This window comes from Phaseolus vulgaris, chromosome 10, assembly GCF_000499845.2.
Source record: "Phaseolus vulgaris cultivar G19833 chromosome 10, P. vulgaris v2.0, whole genome shotgun sequence".
NCBI lineage: Eukaryota > Viridiplantae > Streptophyta > Magnoliopsida > Fabales > Fabaceae > Phaseolus > Phaseolus vulgaris.
Genome location: NC_023750.2, coordinates 35,834,645 through 35,855,235, shown reverse-complemented (window position 1 = coordinate 35,855,235; position 20,591 = coordinate 35,834,645). Strand labels below are relative to the sequence as shown.

General features: G+C 28.4%; 3 protein-coding genes across 4 annotated transcripts; 1 reads left to right on the top strand and 2 right to left on the bottom strand.

Annotated features, from left to right (window-relative positions):
* The first annotated feature begins 1,926 nt into the window (after positions 1-1,926).
* On the top strand, positions 1,927-2,434 carry LOC137818438 (uncharacterized). Its single transcript, XM_068621880.1, has 2 exons — positions 1,927-2,021; positions 2,102-2,434. Exons 1-2 carry the CDS (start codon positions 2,004-2,006, stop codon positions 2,306-2,308), a joined length of 225 nt encoding a protein of 74 aa, XP_068477981.1. The 5' UTR covers positions 1,927-2,003; the 3' UTR covers positions 2,309-2,434.
* A 1,376-nt stretch (positions 2,435-3,810) lies between these two features.
* On the bottom strand, positions 3,811-5,603 carry LOC137817985 (glycosyl hydrolase 5 family protein-like). Its single transcript, XM_068621211.1, has 2 exons — positions 4,421-5,603; positions 3,811-4,252 (listed from the first exon to the last, which is right to left on the bottom strand). Exons 1-2 carry the CDS (start codon positions 5,601-5,603, stop codon positions 3,831-3,833), a joined length of 1,605 nt encoding a protein of 534 aa, XP_068477312.1. The 3' UTR covers positions 3,811-3,830.
* A 7,020-nt stretch (positions 5,604-12,623) lies between these two features.
* On the bottom strand, positions 12,624-15,591 carry LOC137818436 ((+)-neomenthol dehydrogenase-like). 2 transcript variants are annotated; one of them, XM_068621878.1, is made up of 6 exons: positions 15,112-15,591; positions 14,726-14,975; positions 14,108-14,149; positions 13,839-14,012; positions 13,338-13,725; positions 12,624-13,117 (listed from the first exon to the last, which is right to left on the bottom strand). In XM_068621878.1, the coding sequence occupies exons 1-5, from the start codon at positions 15,135-15,137 to the stop codon at positions 13,348-13,350; spliced, it is 870 nt and encodes a 289-aa protein (XP_068477979.1). In that variant the 5' UTR covers positions 15,138-15,591; the 3' UTR covers positions 12,624-13,117; positions 13,338-13,347. The 2 variants fall into 2 exon arrangements, with proteins under 2 accessions (XP_068477979.1, XP_068477980.1); XM_068621879.1 differs by having other exon boundaries at positions 12,624-13,110.
* Positions 15,592-20,591: the final 5,000 nt, after the last annotated feature.

Below are 20,591 nucleotides of genomic sequence, written 5' to 3'. Positions count from 1 at the left end.
CATCAAATGGAAAAGTTATGTGTAAGTTGGAAAAGAATGTACTATATACAAAAAGAAATCGTGTGGCGCATTTTCCCGACCGTGACACACATGGTTGGTTATGCCGCAAACGTCCGCGGCTAACGCCTCGGTCAGACAGTCGATTTCTATAAAGTCCTTATTTGCAGAGAAAAACTTATCTAAATCATCAGCAGTTTTAATCTTAGTCGGAATGTTAAGGACGGATGGATCAACCCAATCATAGCTTGGGTCGTCCGACGACTGACTTGCACTACCAGATGCAATACGAGTCAAGGACGAATCTACACTATGGGAAGACTATATGGAGGATGGCATTACAAACCTTGACGGTAAACGAAACTGGGAAGCGAACTCGACGACGAACTTGGCACTCGTAATGGACTCGGCACTCAAAGCAAGCAGCATAATCCGTGCAAGAGAAGAGAAAGTGTAAACCTTCAAACTTCAGGGCAAAGCTCTATTTATAGGCATCAAGGTGAGAGAAAGGTTTATCCAGCACTCGTCTAGCACCGTCAGATCTATCGTGATCCAATGGTCAATATGACTCCGTATTTGAAACGACACGAAATCCCCACCGTTGAAGCCATCAGATGAAATAGTACACCCCAAAATGGCAGCTCTGCCAAACATCACATCTCTGCCATGCTTTCAATGATGCCATGCCAGCTATCATGCATTGTCTTGGAATTCTCAGCCATCCTATACGACTCTTCGGCAATTTATGCCCTTGAGCCTGGGGGGCAAGTGTAACAGTCGGACCCCGGACGACCGAAGGTATGAATAAATAATACCAACAATAAATACGTGGCAAAGGCAGTTACTACTCAACATTGAATAGGTAAAAGGCACGTCGAAACACGTTCCCGTAATATCAGGAAACTACCATACATGACTAAAGACCACTAACCTTGAAACCAACTATCCAGCCCACGTTGGAAGAGGCCCAAGTCAACCAATAAAAGGGACTTCTGAAAGGAGGAAATGTATGTTTTTGATATCTTAAGAGAATAGACTAATCACGAGCACTGACTTGAGCGTCGGAGTGCAATAGCAGGTACTCCCGCCGACCGGCGAAACGCGTGCGAGAGAGGAAGAGCTTTGAAGAAATAGAAGATTACCAGCACGACAACAAATTGTGTATCAATGTAGATCAACATTACTCAGGCCCTGACATCCACACATGTACAATATATATATAATAAATTATAAATATAAATAACAATAAAAATAAATATATTTTTTAATAATAAAAAAATAAATTTATATAATATTTATATTAATTAAAAAAAGTAAAGATAAAAATAATAATGTTATTTAATATAAAAATAAGTTTTTATCAAATATTTTATAATTATAAATATTTAAATAATATTTTAATTAAAAATAATTATAATTTATAAATAAATAATTTAAATTGATTTTTTAATTTTTTTAAATATAAGAATAAATTTATAAACTTACATTTTTATTAATTAAAAAAAATATAATCACTACTATATTTTTTTAGTTATTTTTATACAATTTAAAACAAACATAAAATAATTGTCTATATTCTCTTATATTTTGATAGGTTGACAATCATGTTAAAATATAAATAAATAGAGAAATATTTTTTTTAAATAAAATAATTTTAAAATTGTATTGATTAGATCACACTTATAAATTAAATTGGTGTATTTTAATTTATGATTTACAAAGTAACATATTACTTTATATGTTTAACTAATAATGATAATAACAACATTTTCATTATTTTGTGACCATCAATTCCTGAATTAATATTTTTGCATGAAGCCTCTTCCAAATAATCGAATGGGAGGGCATGTGAAGTGGTGAGATGAGGGGTGTGTAGTTATTTAAGCCCTTTTCCTCCGTTGTCGGAACTCATACATGGATGTCATTTGCCTTTCTCCACTCTTAAAAGCCTAAACTCAATCACAAATCACCCAAAACTCATTTACTTTTTAACTTACTTGGTTATCATGAATCAACAATCTAAGGTTAGTGTATTTTTTTTTTCTGCTGTATTTTTCAGTTGCAATGATAAATGAATGAATCTGTATATGGATTGTTGTGTCAGAATGAGGGTATCAATGCCAGCATCGAAAAAAAGGTGGAAAGTGTGGATTATCGATCTTCAGCAGGGCAAGATCAAGAAGCTAGGAGCGTTGAGGTAACTCACCAGCCCCATTCAAGCAATAACACCAGTGGTGGAATACTTGCAGGTGCTGCTGCTGCTGTTACTTCCACTCTACAGTCTGCCAAGGATGCAGTGTCCAAAAAGTAATCTCATTATGCAATGTTCTTCGTCAATTTGTTTAGCCAAGCAAATAGCTAGGTTTGGCAATGTGTAATTTTGTTCTTTTGTTCATACTGTTGTGTCCTTCAGTTACCAAAAGACATGGACAAACTAGTCACAATGATGTATTCAGTATTTATTGTAATTGATCCTATAAATATATATGTTTATAGTTTCACATAACACAGTTTGTTGTTTTTATGGGTTGATTGGACATTAATTAGGTATAAAACTAGTTTACAATATATAATTATGTATAAATTTCAGTTTGGGAGAGATAGAGATAAAACTAATTTATATGTGTGTATTATTAGTTTAGTAGGGTGACAATTGAGTCCTAATCTGTACATGTTTTGAATTATGACTTGTTTTTGTAATGGAATCGGTGGTGTTAATGGTTGATGATTTCGGTTATTATTAGTTTGGAAGGTTACAATGAATATGATGTGATGGATAATTGAATTTCTTATACATGAATTACATGGAGTACTCTTTTAATGACAAATAAATGACAAATCTTATTGAGGACAACTTTGTTTGTTAAGTTTTTTATTTGTTTGTCAAGTTTTTTTTGTATAACGATCGATCTGTAAAAAAAAACAATTCATGTTCAATTTGAATAAAGTCTAACTCCATCAAAGGGAGATGTAGTGAATTCTCTAGCCTATGAAGTTAAAAGATCCAGATTATGACTTTGTTGGTGATGAACAGGGGTTTGGGATTAGTCTAACTAACCATCTAGACAAACGTGAGGCTTAGACGCAAGTTTTGTCTAGCATATGGTTAGATGTCAACTTTATGAGATTTGGACAACAAATTTATATTTAGAAAGGATAAAAAAAAAGCCAAGACACTAGAGAACCGTGATAGTCCTTTACATAGAAAATCTTAAGGACAAATATAGAAAACAAAGATACACACTAGACATGGTTTGATGTTTAGATAGTCTATATAAACAAATAGACTTGTTTTCTTGTATTTTTATTATTAATTTAGATTTTATTATTCTTTAAATTATTTATCGTTATTATTGTAATTTTATTATATTAGTCAAATAATACAATTTTTCTTTCATTTGTTTGCCTTTTGTCTTTTCTTTCATGGTATTAAGAGTCAATAATAATTAATTTTGAATGTTCGTCATATTTTCGTATTCACAATTTGGATACTCAACATAAAATTTGGATATACAATCTTTCGATTTCTTTTTTACTTCGAGATTGTAAATCCTCCTTTAAAAGATAATGATTTATTTATTTTTCTTTTTAGAAGTAATGAGTTATTTATTCTTAATAGTTTATCATTTTGAAGAAAAAAAAATTGTAAAATAACCTTCAACCAGCAAAAGAAAATTAAATATTAATTTATTTGACATTTAAGTTAACCTAAACATATTATACCCAAACATATTAGTAAATGTTCAATTGAACTAGGCAAAATAAAAAAAATAAAAAAAAATAGAAAGGTTTCTGCAATGGTAATCTTAAACTCTTAAGCCAGTTAAGCTAAGCTACACATTGGTCTCAACAAGCTGGAACCACTGGCTTTGAGGATCATCAAGACATAGAGAATCATCTTTTATGCAGATACACTTTGAAGTCACGATGCTGGATGAGTTAGAATCCTTCTGCAAGCAAAGTTGTTCCTCCTGTTGATTCATAGTAGCCAAGTGAAGTTTAGACAGTGATACAGATTTCCAAGAACTGCTCTTCCTTTCACAATCAGAAACTACAACTGGAAGCCCTTCACCAGCTGCTGTTAAGCACTTCTTAGTGCCATGTAAAATGATTTTAGTCCCATTCTCTCCACCAACCCATCTGTTTTTGGTCTCACAGCTTCCAAGTTCAACTTCATTCTTCTCATTCACTTGAGCACATCGACCAGATAGAGGGTGATACATGATATTTACAATGGGGGCCTTAGAGATAGGTTCTGCATCAAGAACACACAACTTAGATATTAGATAACAGTTCTTGAAATTTTCTAATCACTATGTTAATAGAGAATCATCTCATGAGTGATTTTGTATTGGTTATGAATCTAAGAGTGCATGATAAAAAATAGCTGAACTCATTAGTGAGTTTAACTCAAAAAGCTTACCTATATTCTTCCTTTGCAAAAGCTGGAACTTGTGAGTGAGGTTGGGATATCTAAGGTGATGCCAAGTTTCATCCATGAGACCAAATGACTCATCAACTTGGACCTGGTCTTTCTTCACATAGTAGCTACCCTGAAAAGCCCACAATCCCCAGTCCAAATCTTTTCCAAGAAGATAGGTTTGAAGGCATGTCAAGAACCTGCTGTCTTCCACTGAAGAACCTTCCTCGTTAAACCCAAACTCAGTAAAAATCAAAGGAGCTGCATTCTTGCCAGTGGTAAGGAATCCAACTCTGTAGTCTATCCCTTTAATGTTGTTGGCACATATCCTATTCAATGGTTGCTTTGTCCATATCTCTTTCAATTTCAGTGTCCCAATTCCAGACCATGAGTACAAATGTGTCTCGTACACCATTTTCTTACCCAAGTCTATCTTCAATGGTTTACTCTTCAAGAACTGCAACTCAGTGTCATAGTTCAAACCTGAGATAAGCACAAGCACATTTGGATTTGTCTTGTGAATAGCTACTGCTCCTTGGCTCATGTACCTGTACCAATCCTGCAAGTTCTGGCGAGGACCATGCAGCTCATTCCTCAAACTCATTGCCACAACAGCATGGTTTCCAGTGAAGTGTTTGGCTGCCAAAGTAAGGCCACGAACCCATTCCTGAGGATTGAAATGTCTATCATGGAAGAAGCCATTCTCATCATCATCATCACAGCACCACATTGGCTCACTCACATGGTTATCAAGCAGCACTTTCACATTCTGAACCCCAAGTTCATGAACGACTGCATGAAAGGCCTGAACATGTGTCATGGACAACACAGAAGGGTTGTTCTTGGAAATGCCTTGGACCACTTCTGGTGCATCCAAAGAGGCAAAGGAGGCACTCACATTTTCATGGCTATAGCGTGTCCACATGTAGATTGCATAGGTGAGACGCACGCAGTTGAAGTTGTGCTTCACAAGCTCACCAACCAGCTCCTTCAATGGCCGTTTGTCAAGACCCTCAGGGATCATCGGTTTGAGGTGGCCAGCCCAATTGGCACACACCAACTTCGCACGTTGTCCTGTGGCTTCATCTATGATCCATCTGTTCTGCGTTGATAAAGGGTATGCATTCGAATGTGATGCAGAGATGAACACAAGGAAGAGGATCAGCAAGGAAAGTGGTGAAGCCATTCTATAAGCTTTCAATGGAAAATAACTTTTGATGTTGAAGAAGAAAGCATGCAAATAAATATATAGAGTTTTCTGTTAATAAAACCTATTCTATTAACTCATCCTAATCTTTTTTTTTCTGTTAATAACTTCCATTTGTAACTGATTAACTCTTTTTATTATTATTTCATTAATTACTTTTTAAGATTAAATTTGACAGACAAATCTAGAGGTTTCAATAATGTAACCGACTCTCTAAAAATATCCATCATATCTTATGATTATGTTTTTTCTATAATAATTTAATAATATATAGTAAAAATACATTTTATGAAAATATTAAATATTTAAAAAAAATCAAATTACAACAACCTAAATTATATCAATTATAACATCTTTAATAACTTTAATTGTTTTTACAAATTTGGATTAAAAGTTCTAATTAAATCAATCAAAAATATTTTATACCATGTTTATTCTTTGTTAAAATATCGTGATATTAAAATATATACATATATGAATTATGTGATTGCCATATTTGTTATGAAACTAAAATTTTAGGCATAAACACTACATTTTTATTTTATAGTAAATTATTCATTTTTTATCCCTTTTTTTAAAATATATGATTCCTAAATATCGTTTCCCATACAACTAAGTTCTTTTTATTTTTAATTTAATTTTCTAAATTTTACACGTTTACCTTGTGCACTGAACATAAAATATATGGTAAACCTTCGTAAACAACAATGATAAAAAGGCAAGATAAGAAAAATAATGTAAGTATATGAGAAAAATATTTATGAAGAAAATCATATATTTATTAGTGGCTCTCAAAATTAAAGATGTTTATGTATTAGATAATGTTTGTAAATTTATACAATTTAAAATATCATGAACTGCATTTAATCTTTAAATTATTATCATCAAATAAAAAGTTTAATTAAAAAAAGTATAAAAAGTTACCTAAATTTTGTTATATAACTAATTATTTTATACATCATTAATTATATTATTAATATTTTTTATTATATATTAATTTGGATAGGATAATTATATGTTTTTGAGAGATAAGAGATGAAACTTGGGTAGGACATTGTTGATATATTCAAAACATCCTCCAGCTAAGCTCTATGTAAAAGCCATCTTTTTAAATTGAAAGATTTTTAATTTGTGTTATTTTTTTATCAGAATAATTAATATGAAATATTTTAAAAATATTCTCACTAATAAAAAAAACTTTTTTATGTGGATTCAAATTTTTTATCAATAAAAAAATGTATTAATATGAAATATTTTAGGAATGTTGTAACCTTTCACCGTAGAAAGGTTATCAATCCTGAATAATTGCGTTCTTAAATTGTACAGTATAATTTTTAAATTATTTTAAATATGATATTATAAAATAATCTAAAATTCTAATATTATTTATGTACTTTTAAATTATATAAATACAAAACTATCATAAAACTAATATAAAAATATAATATTTTCAAAATAAAAAATATGTGATTATTTTTATTAAAAATAATTAATTTACTTTTAAAATTAAAATATCATGTACGAATTGAATACTAATAGAAAATACTAATCGAATAGAAATAGAACTGTCTTTTCATATAGATATCTCTTCAACACAACATAGGTCATCGAAAGGATCTCGAAGACCCACCAAATAAAACATACGGAGTTTTTGTAACGATAATTGGTATCTTTATTACACTAGTTAAAACTTATTTATTCATATTCGTTTCTATCAATTCCCTTCTTTCGGTAAAGAAATTCTTTGAACTTCTCTTCTGTGAACTGCAATTCTGCTTTTCACTTTGTCTACCATCGGCGGAGGGCATCCCTTCTCAGCTTCCCGAAATATAAAATTTAAAGGATAGAGGAGTGTGGGTTTGATGAGTATAAAAATAAAATATATTTCCCTTGTTAAAAAATATATTTAATTGATGTTATGTCAAATTGAAAGTTTGGTAGTATATTTTAAACTCATATTTTGTAATTCTTTATTATGATTTATCTTTTAAGTTGGTTAAGATAAATATTTAGTTAATACACTTAAAAATTACAATAATAACTTCAATTATCATATAAAACTAAATTAATAATTTTAATAATAATATTTAAATATAATAATTAAATAGAAACTAGTGTTAGAGAAAAAAATAATTAATTCTATATTGACTAAATTAGATATTATTTTATAGACTAAAAAATTATTGGTATTTTTATATTATTAATAAAAATTTATAATTAATTTTTAAATCAATATCTAATTAGCTATTAAATTTACAATCTAAATTAATTAATAGTTAGTTAAATTAATTATTTATTATTTTAAATATTAATAAATTTTTAATCTATAAATATATAGAGTTTTTTCGAGTTAGTAACAATGTTAACAAAGCTTAATCTGTTCACAGATCCAATCTTTTTTTCTGTTAACAAGTTTCATTGTAAATGATTAACTCTATTTTTTTATCATCTAAATTGGTATTCATGTTAAAAGTTAAATTTGACATTCAAACAAAAAAATTGTAAGTTTCAATTATATGTAACTGAGTCTCCAAAAATATCAATGATATTTTATGTTTCTTAGATTAGACTGCCCTCGATTCAATCAGTTAATTATTTAATAAAAATATAAGTTTTATAATAGTTTAAAATATATAATAAAAATTCTTTCCCACCAAAAAAATTAAATATATAGAGATATATGTATATAGTTATTATGTTTAAAGAGAGTAAAAGCAATGTTATGTTAATAAGGAAAGTATTCGTTAGTTAATGTAGTGTTTAATATAAGACTGTTAGAACTAGGAATACAGACAATTTTATTTAACATATAGTATTTATGAATATGTTCTTTTTATCAACAAATGGACCTTGCTTCGCTCCAGTTAAGGGCCAGTGGTAGAAGTTAAGGCCCAAACGGCCCAAAACGTGTGCTCTTTCTTAGGTAGTTTCTTCCTGCACCCCTACATTTTTCTTCCTGCAACCTCATAATGTTGTGCAAAGACAAAAACGTCCCTATATAATGTATTATGAATTATGAAATCCCGTAAATTTTTGGATTGGCGCTTCTGGTAAAATTTTGGATTGGCACGTATGGTAATCTCCTGGATTGGTGCTTCCAGTAGTAGTAAATGAAGGCAGTGTTAATCCAAAATAAAAAAAATGCAAAAAATCCATAATTAAAAAAACCATTCTGAATCCGCCAATCCATAATTCAAAATATGCATTCCGGATTTAGAAATCCATAATTGAAAAAAAATCATTCCGGATCCATCAATCCGTTATAGAAATTAAGCTTTTAGATTCAACAATCCGAAAATCAACAATTTATGCAAATTTTACTTCTAGAACACCCCCTCATCTGGGAAGTAATATGATTCACTTCTGTATTGATGAATCCGTAACACACTCCCAAATTTCGATTTCAAATAAAAAAGGAAGGTCAGTTTTAAGATTTATAGAATTATGAAGGTGCAGGAAGAAAAATTTATAGATTCAATGTCCATTATGTTTCTAAATCGGCAATTACTTCTTGTATCATATCATTGCATCCAATTTAAGTATAAAAAGACGAAACTATCCTTAAATAAAATGGGGTACATCTACAATTCATTTCAGATTCCCTTTTCTAAAATGTTTCCAGATTTTTTTTATAAAGAATTTTTGTATTACGGATATTTTTTCTAGAATGGAATTTTAATTTTTTTTTTCTAGATATTTATTTATCGAACACAATAATCTTTTTTTTAGATCTATTTTTTTGAAATGTATTATTTTTAATTTCAAATTTTCATTTTGAATAAAGAGTATTTTTGGAAATTTAAAACTATATAAGTGTAGGTTAAAAAATTAGGGAAAATTTGCCTTCTAAATGCTCTTATGATAATAACAACAACTCTTAACTCTTGTATCAAGTCCTAAGTTAATTCATCCATCATGAAATCCATTTAAACCAATATTTCTTTAAATAAGTTTCCTAATGTTCTTTTGCTCATCCTCTACCTATTTTAAAAGAAAAATTGTTCCATTTTGTACCTTAATCAAATAAGTAAGTTTGTTCTATTTTCTAGCCAATCAATCTTACTCCAACTTTCTCCTGAAAACATTTGTTAGTGACAATTGAGCTTATATTTTCTAATTTAATTACAATAGAAGAATCATGGCTGTCTCATACATGAAACTCATCGTACAAAATTTGATAATATCAAAGCAATGTAACGTTTTCTACTAATAAGAAACAATGTTGTTTAGCATCATAAATCTTTGCACAAACCTAATAGAGAATAGTGAGAAAAATATAAGATATAATAAATTATTTGTTGACAACGTTTAGACAGAAAATATTGTTGTATAAATCATTAGATGAGTCTATATATAAACAATATATCTCAAAATGATTTGTAAATTAAAAGGTAAAATGAACTGTGAATTACAAATGAATCTTATGTAGCCTTTAATATATTTAACTATTTTAAAGTTAATAAATTTATTGGTTGAATATTAGAATAACTTAATTTAATTTTTTTTATAAAGGTTAATTATTAACTTTTTAATGTTAAGTTTATATTTTTAATTATACATTAATTTCAATATTTGATAGTACTTTAACATTTTTATATTTATGCATTTATTATTTATTTAATATATATTTAAATAAGTAAGTTTGATTTAGGAGAGATGTTTATCCTAATTTCACTTTCTTTTATATCTATTCAGATAAAATATAAATTAAATGATTTTAATATGTTTATTTTTAAAAAAATTGTATCACGCACATCTTAATTTTGATAAAAATAAATATGCTTAATAAAAGTTACTCCACTATTTTTATTAAGATAAATCATTCTCTTATTTTCTATTTTTTGTTATAAAAATTATTTAATTTTAAAATATTAAAATAAATTGTATAAAGGGATATTTTTTTTTCACTTATTTGATGCCAAGATGCCAATTCGGTAGGAAAAAATTATTCTTTAGAATTCTATAATGAATATTTTCCATTTCTCCTATCTAATAAGAAAGAATATGTTACTATTTTTATTTCATGTACCTTTTTTTCTTAACATTTTCGTAAAAAAAAAACTACTAAAAAAACTGATAGAAATCATATGTTAATGAAAGCTAGACAGTGGAAAATTGAGTCTGCAAAAAGTGTTTAATTAGATATATAAATTTTATTTAAAGTATATAAATTTATCACAAACATTCATTTATATTTAAAGTATATAAATCTCATTTAAAGTATAGAAGCAATTAGATATATAAATAATATTTATTTACTTCACGCATTCCCGTTAATTGCAGTGCCAAACAGGAATAATTCTCTTCTTGAAAAAGAAAGTTGCATGTTATTGTGAAATGCAACTAGAGAAAGTAAAAGTGGTATCTAGCATGCTAGGTTAGGATTAATTTTAAATATTTTCATCAATTATCCTTTTATAATATTTATTTGTTTTATTGTATCATATTTTTTAATTATTATTTATTTATTTACAGAATGTTTGCTTAATTTTATTAAAATTTGAGGAAAATTATGAAGTGTTAAATAATAATTTATTGAGTTACAAAAATTTTAAATTTATTCATTCTTTTATTTATAGACGTCTGTCTCAATATTTGAATTTAAAAGATAATAATTTTAAAAAAATATTTAATTATAATTATTTTTTTTAAATAAAAATTTTTATGTTAGGCATTATTATGCAACTTGATATCTCAACTATGTTAATACCTTAAGTAACAAAAATTATTTACAACAATTATTTTTTTATATTATTTAGTTTTTTTATAGTATTTTTTTCAATTATTTTACTCATTTATAAATTATATACTTGATTTTATTGGAAACTAAAATGTTATATATGTAATGTTAAATGATAAATTACTAAGTTACCACAAGGTGAAATTTGTTCACTTACTTTTAATTGCTGATATTTGTTTAGGGTTTAAGCAATATATTTATTTTTAAATATTTTACATCAATTACCTTTTTACATTATTGAATATTTTATTATATTATATTTTGTAAATTATTATCAGTATTGCTCTTTTACAAATTATGTGTTTTATTTGATTAAAAATTGAAAAGTTTCACCCACTACCAAGTTACCAAAAAGTCAAATCTGTGTTCACTCAATCTCAAGTGTTAGAAATCTGTTTCAATATTTGATTTTAAAAAACAATAAATTTGTTTTTAAATATTTTACATTAATATTTAATATTTTATTATATAATATTTTTTAATTATTATTGTTATTATTATTACTCAATTTACAATTTGTGTGTTTAGTTTTATTGAAAATTAAAATAATTATGTGTAATATTAAATGATATTATAAATCTTATATAGTATTTATTTTTTTACATATATTAAATCTGTCTCAAACACAAATGTCTTCATGTCAAGGTTCTCAAAGTTATAAAATCATGTTACTTTATTTATTTTTAATTATGAGTCTAAAAAATGATAATATCAGAAACAAATATATTAAATAAATAAACAAAGATTTCTTCAAATAACAAGATTACTATAATACGTATTTGAAAAGATTTTGTCACAACTATTATTATGACAGTATAAATATATATATATATATATATATATATTACATTTTATTTGTATTATTTCAAAAAGTTTCATTATTTTGAAATTAGTTGTATATAGTAAATATATTATATTTTAAAATTAAATCTCATGCCTTCCACGGGGAGAGAACTAGATAATATTAAATATATTATATAGTTTTCATTTAGACCACGTGTCTCATCGACAAACACAACCAAACAGGGACACCACATCCACAACCACGATAGTGGACCATGCATGTCTTGGGTTACGTGTCAACTTTGTATTGGACGTGAATTTTTTTCTTCCTCCATTAGAATAACATAACATCGTGTTTGCACACACTTTAACATTTTTTTTCTAGAAACCAAATTCTAAAGAAGGAAAAGTTTATTTATTTTTGCAAATTCTTTACAAAATTGAAGTTAGTAAATTCATATTTGAACATGCATTACTGGTTGATAAGATCCAACGACGTTACGTTGATATTAATAATATTATGTTACAGAACAAAAAGAGGTAAATTTGGTAAAGCTACACAAATAATGGCATGTCCTGTTACAATTGTTGCCTTTTTCTGAAATCCTGACATCCATCATCGCTGCTTTGCTATCAGCAGTGCTTTAGCATTGCACGTGTGTTGAAAGTTTGAAGTCAAACAGCACTCTGATCACGACTAAGAAGAAGACGACAGGGCCAAACACCATGATGACCCAATGTTGATAATTTTCACAGCCGAAAGTTTCATGTCCTGCTATATGATACAGTCCAAAAATCATTGCAACTTCAAATTTGACCATTTCAAGAGCCAACAATGTGAGAAGATAAAAGAGCCAAGTAACTTAGAAGCATTCCCCACATGCCATTATGTCACAAAAAAGACCAGAAGGGTAAAACTTTCATCCAAGCCACATCATTTTTTTCTCTCATCCAATCTGCAATCTGCAATCTGCAAGTTGTAAGCAATAGGTCCTGTTTAGATAAATCCTTCATAAATACTTGTAAAAGAAGAAAATAAGAAAGAAAAGTAAAATAATGAAGTTTCTTTCATAGGTTAAAGTTAACTTTTACATAAACTAATATAAAAGTTACTTCAAATCAACTCATATATAGAAACTTGTTTTATCTTTTTCTTTACAAGTATTTATGAAAAAATATCCAATCATGACCTTAAATCTTTCAAAAGCTTGACACTTCTTGTCGAGTAAAGAAGTGGCCAGAAGGGGAACCATTAGGCAAGAGTGCTAATCTCACAACACTAGCAGCACCATTTTCAACAGATAAGATGCCAGTGTTTTTGTTAATGTCTGTTTTAACAAAACCAGGACAGACACAATTGATGCACAATTTTTGGTGTCTATAGGCCAGAAGCCTTGTGTATGAATTCATGGCTGCTTTTGAGACCATATATGCAGACAGGTAGGTTGGCCACCCTTTGTTTTCTAATGAACCTTCTTTTAAGTCTTTCATGTACTCCTTCAGCACCTCATCTATTAGCTCTTCACTGAGATTTTCAGTGTCATCAAGCACCCTCCTAGCCCATCCATTTGATATGTACTGAAATACACCATAGGTATTATAACATCAGATTTCAAATTAGTATGATTTCTGATTACTAAACTGTGTAAAAATCTTATTTAAAATAATTCAAAATTATGCTATTTTTGTACCTTTAAAAGTCCTGCTTCAGAGGAAACATTAACAATCATTGGTAAATTGGATAACTGAAGAAGGGGAAGAAATGCCTCAGTTGTTTCCTTAGCACCATAGTAGTTTGTTCTTAGGCAATTTTTAGCCATCTCACAAGTTTGAGGTAGCTCCTTCCAGTTAATTTTTGATGGCACCTGCATTGGATTAAAAGAAGCCAAATGACTTTTAGAAGCCTTTAATCTAGAGAGAGCAATACCCTCACACAGTGTAAAGAAAACTGATCACTGACCATGCCATCTGTATTGAACCCATTGATTCCTGCATTGTTCACCTGCACATGAATTTGAAAATTGTTTAGTGATCCTTCATCTATCTTAAGAAAAAATATACAGGTTATTGCTATGGTGAAGTCATTCAGATTTTTCAACATCACCGATATAAGTCATGGAAAGTTTTTTATATTATAAGTCTAAGAAAACTCTGAATCAGGTTGGTGTCAGCCAGATCAGGCTGTTTTCACCAATACAAATTCATTGATTTTCCAGATCAATCAAAATATGTTGTAAGCTTGTAGAACTGTGAGCACCATTCTTATTATAAATATGTAGTTCAGTCATAGGAAGACTAATTAGGGAAAAAGATGGAGAATTGGACATTAATATAAGAACAGATAAAGGAAAAATCTCGGACAAACACTGTTCATCTTTAGTGTTCTGTATCAGAATCACCAGACAAATGGTGCTTGTGAATCATATTTTTCAATTGAACCAACCAAGTGGGGGCACAATGCAAGATTCCATGCATTGTCATTAAAAGTTTAACAAACTCACTTTACACTCAAAAAGGAGAAAGTAGTAAAAAAGTAAAAGCATAGCTCAGAATATCAAGCATAAGATCAAAATCTTACCAATATATCAAGTCTTCCAAACTGGGTCTTCACAAACTCAACCAAAGATGCAACACTTGCAGGATCAGTGACATCAAGCTGGTGAAACACCACAAGGCCAGAAAAGCCAAATTCTTTTTTTAATTCCTCAACTGCTTGATAACCCCTCTTCACATCCCTGGCTGTGAGCACCACCTTGATTCCATTTGAGGCAAGCCCTTTTACAGTCTCTAATCCTATCCCTTTGTTTGCACCTGTCACAACAGCATATCTGAAAAAAAAAACACAAACACAACAAACAAATCCTTAAAATGTTAATCACCAAGTAGAAACTAAATACACTAGAAGGAAAAGGGTATGCAACTAGCATGTTGGACCCATGATTTGATAAAGAGAGAAAGTAGTACCTTTCTTTTGCATCTGCCACAACCATGGTTGTTGAATCTGAATGAATCGGATGCAGAAAGAGGAGGATAATATTTAAAGTGGAAGACGGCTATACAATAATGTAAGCTCAATTTTCTAAATATGAAATAAAAAAAGTGAGTGCCGTATTATATAGTCATGTGGGTTGGAACATATTTTAGTATCTGTGTTAAATATTACTTTGACCTTTTTTCAGTGATGTGATATTGTCTATATCATAAATGGTTATCCATCTCTTCTGGATGTTTGCCAAACAGGAAAATTTGATAATGCTTATTTATCTCTTCTGGATTCTTTTAAAGTATCATACCACAATTCGCTCATCTAGAAAAAGTTGAAAAACTGAGTATTATAGACAGCAGAAGAAGTGATGGAGAAAATGGACACAGATCAAATCTGCAAAATCGCTTGAGGGGTTTACCTAACAAAACAGTAAATGCACACCACAAACGACTTTATTCAAGATTGACTTTGAGTCCTCTGATAATTATTATTTACTCTGTGTTTGTTAGTACAGAAAAACAGCAGAGAGAAAAGAGAACTACAAAATGGTAAGATTTTGAAATTCAAATTATATTTAGAGTTTTCTTGACCCTGAATTCAGAATATGTTAAAAGGGGAAAAAATTAACTTTGATTTTAATTTTTTTAATTAAATTTTAATTCTCTTATAAATTTGGATATTTAAAAAAATGTCTTATAAAATAATTTTTTCATTTAATTAAATTTTATTTTTGTTTAATTTGAATACTGTCAAGCAAAATGTAAGTTATTATGACGATCCCATTTAATATTGTAATAGAATTACGAACATCCATTTTAAAGCGATGAGTTTCATTGTTGAAGCAAATTTGGTGATTTAAGCAAAAGTTTTATTGAGATAATTCTTCCCCTTTTAAGAATTAATCACTCAAAGAAAGAAAAAATTATTACTAAAAAAAAGTTATAATAATTATTTTTTCTTTGAAAGTTTGGTCGCGGATACTCTGAGTTATAGTGTTTGGACACTTAAAAGTGGTTTGAAAGTTTTTTTTATACATGTTAAACTTGACATCTCAACTATATTAACACTTCAAATAACAACAATAATTTGTCATTACAAAAAAAAGTATTATTAAAGATATGGGTTACAAGATCAAAATCCATATGTTAACAAAAACAATACATAGTTATATTATACTTATACATAAAGAATTCGAAGAATATTGAAAGTTCAAGTGAAATTATGTTTTTGTATGATTACATAATATATATAAATTTGGAGTGTAAATTATGTGACTTAGGTTGAAAGTGGATGGTTATATAGGAGGATGATGTTGTGATGGTAATGTTGAGTATTGAAATTTGTTACTAATAAGAGATATCATAATTAAACCACTAAGTTAAATAAACGATAAAATACTAGGTGGTAAGAAACTAAAAGGATTTTTTACATTATACTTTATGGATTAGACGTAATAAACTTTTTTTTATCAATAAATGTTAGTAAGAGTTAGGTATTAATTTGTGGTGGGTCTTATTTTCAACATGAATCTTCTTGAAGGTATTTTAATACCTCATACATTTGTGAATGTTAATTTTTATGAAGACTAAAAATATGGATATAATTTTATCTTTATGCGTTGATTGTTATAAATGTATTTATTACGAGACTATGCGAAGTTGTTATATGAAGTTGCAAGTACATATGACAATTTAGAATCAATTTAAAGGTTTATAAATTTTGTTAATATATGAGTTTTGGTCTAGTTCCATCATATTTACTTTATTTTCTTTTTTCTTTTTTTTAATAATTTTTTTTTTCATGTTGTGGCAGATGATTATTGTTACTTAAGGTGTCAGCCTAACTAAAATGTCAACTTTCATAGTAATGCCTAAGATGAGAGCTTTTATAAAAAAAAAAATTAAGGTTTAAAAATTGATTTTGGAAATCTTTGAACATGGATATAATTTATATTTTCTTGTAAATACCCTGTGTTTTGAATAATTGTATAATATATGATATGAAATATTTCACCATATAGGAATAATACTCATTATTATATTTTATAAATCAAATATGAAGGATTTTTTAATTTATTTTGTATATGTTTTAAAAATCGAACATTTCATTGAATAGGTCAAATAACCAGTTTAAGATTTAAGGTTTAGGGTTTAAGATTTACAGGTGAGACAATGGTTAAATTATGATTGAATTGGTTAAAAGCAATAGTAATAATTAAAATACATATAAAATAATATTATAAAAAATATAATATCATAATTTAGTAATTTAAAAAAAAAAAACATTTCATACCTTTTTTACACACAAAAAATCAAATATTTCATAATATTTCAGTTTATGATTTTAACAATACATAGTAATATTATTTAAAAACAAAATGTTTCTTATAAACCAGGTGGAGAGGAGGATGATTTTGCAGATATGCCTCCTCTCGAGGATGTCTCGGATCATGATAAGTCCATACCCAGGCCGAGGTTGTCCACTCCTACTTTGGATTTCCTAGAATCGGGGATGTTAAGGAATTCACCTACTGTTATGCAAACCAGGGACTCAGAGTCACATTCAGTTACAACCCTATTGATGATTATCATGTGGAGGTCTCTACTCCTTGACCGTACCATCTCCGTTGCGTCCTACCTCTCCTCGGAGGGCTAAATCACCTACAGATTCTAAAGCACCAATTAAGACTCCAATTGATGGTCATCATGTGGAAGTCTTTGCTATTGTGATTGTACCATCTTCGTCGCCTCATAACCTCCCATTGGAAGGCTAAGTCTTTTGGGCATGTTAAAGCACTATAGTTGGTCTTGCAAAATCACTTTTCCTTTTTTGATGGTTTGAAAACTATAGATATTGTTTCAAAATTTTGGGCTGATTCTAATGAGATGGAGAAGGATGGTAGTGATACTGGGGAGGAAATAGTTTGCACTAAAAGAAAACCAGGGAGACCACCTAATGATACTGGTAAATCCAAAAAAACTGCTAAGGCAGTTCTCTCTACAACGTCGCAATGAAGGTCTCTTCATTTCTATGGAATGTAAGAGGAATGAGAAACCACAAAACTGTGGAGATGTTTATTAGTTTTCTTAAACTACATAAACCCCTCATAGTTTTTCTTGTTGAACCTATGATGTCGTACACTGATGCTTTCAATGTCCTTTTCAAATTTTTTAATATGCATTTGGTGACTACGTCTCCTATTGTTAATAAAGCTGCTAAGCTTTGGTGTTTGTCGATTCCTAATCATGTCGAAAATTTCTTGGTCAATGATCAATTTTATTTTTTGTAAATTTTCTTTTGCATGATAAATGTTTTAGCTTTGCAGGTGTTTATGGTGCTAACACATACTTGACTAGACAAATTTTGTGGATGGATCTTAGTTTCTTCACAGGGCCTTGGTGTATTCTGAGAGATTTTAATGTTGTGCTATCGACAGATGACTGTAAAGGAGGGTGACTCCTAATCAGATTTCTTGTAATGAATTCCTTAATTAGATTAATACTAATGACATTTCTTGTATGTCTTTTACTGAATCTTGTTATACTTTGTGTAATGGAATGAGAGGGTTGCATAGAATTCATAGAAGGCTGGATAGGGCTTTATGTAATGGAGTGTGTCTGGATGAATGAGATTCTTGTACTTATCAAGTTCTTGTTAAAAATTGTTCTAATAATTTCCCTATTCCTGTTAGTAATTCTTTGAGGAAAGTTAGCAATTTTCGTTTCTTTTCTATGTGGCTTCAGAAAACTTCATGTTTGAAGCTTATTCACGATTCTTGGGCTAATAAGGTTATTGGTTATCCTATGTTCATTTTACAACATAAGTTAAAAAGGTTGAAAATTAAGCTCCGAAACTGGAATAAAATTTTTTTGGTAATGTTCACAATGCAATTCTTATTAAACAGGATCTCTTCTTAGTATTCAACAAAACTTTTATATTACTTTTCTAGATAAAATAGTATGTCATAATTATTTATGATAATATATTCATGTTTTCACAACTAGTTTTAATTTATTATGTTATATTTGTCTTTATAAAATAAACTCTTATTATTATTACCATCTTGTTTTTATTATTATTTTCATTATTGAGAAGTTCTTTCCTTTCAACATTGATTTTTAAAGTTACTTGAAAAAAAAAATCATTACTTTAAAATGAAAACTTATCATATACTATGCAATAAAGTTACCCTAATTTTAGGGATTTTCAAATCTTTTTCCCCCACCAACATGTAATTATGATTCTTAATGTATATGCACCAAATCAACTTAAAAGGTAGTGTTTTTCTAATTACGCACATCTGGTCAAAGAAAAACACAATTACAACTTTAGGGTTATGGTACAATTGAAAGGTTCAAATATTTTAAAAATACTAAATCCCTATGCAATTAATGGCTAAAATCCTATTTACTACATAATAATCTTAATAATTTTGTTATAAAATTAGTCAAACATAAAAAATTAAAAAAAAACCTTCATTACTAGTGCATTAATTATGGTGCAACACTTTCAAAGGTTGTTCCAACTAATAAAATCTGCATGCAATTTCTCAACCCATTTGTGAAAGTTGGTCAAAAAGAGAGAATGATAATTTCTTGTCTTAGTTGAATAATTCTTTGTTTTTAAGGCAAGGCATTATTTTTTTTATAGTTCTTCTGATAATCTTTAAGACTAAGCATTGTCTTGTCTTATTTTGAAATTTAATAGTAAAGTGTGGTTGATTTAATGTTTAAAATAACTATTTATACTTTCAATGATCTTTTTTCATTTACTTTTAATTTTTTAAAATTAAAATCCTGAATCAAAATTTTGAATTACTATACATATTTTATGATTTTACAGATTTTAAATTTATGCATTTCTATTTTATTCGATCAAATGACATCTTATTTTCAAATTTTTTATTCTTTTAATTTTTTTCCCTGAATTCTAACGAGTCGTTCCATTTAAGTTTGACTTAAAGCTCATTAATTATCTCAAATTTAATAGAGTGGGCACAGGGTTTGAATATCATAAAAGATTAATGAATATTAATGAATTGTTATTGTCGTGGTGAAATTTTATACTATAATTATGTTACAAATCTTTATTTCTAGAGTTTTTCAAATAATTATTATCAAAAATAGAAAAATGTGTTATATTATATTTAACATTTTCTGTAACTAAACTTTACTAAGAATCTAGTTAATAATCCATTTGTTCCTACATAATAGTCTTTTAAAGTTATGTTTGGCTAAACTAAAAATATATTTATCATTTGATTTTTAATGTAATTTTGAATAAGTTACATTTGATAACTATTACAATTTTCTCTCTATTTATTGAAAAAAAATTGTTATCTTAAAATTTAAAAAAACGACTAATAAAAAAATTTATTGAAAGACAAAATCTGTAAGAGAATAAAACTTACCAGAATTTTTCATTTTATTGAACTTTAATTTATTAATAATAAAATTAA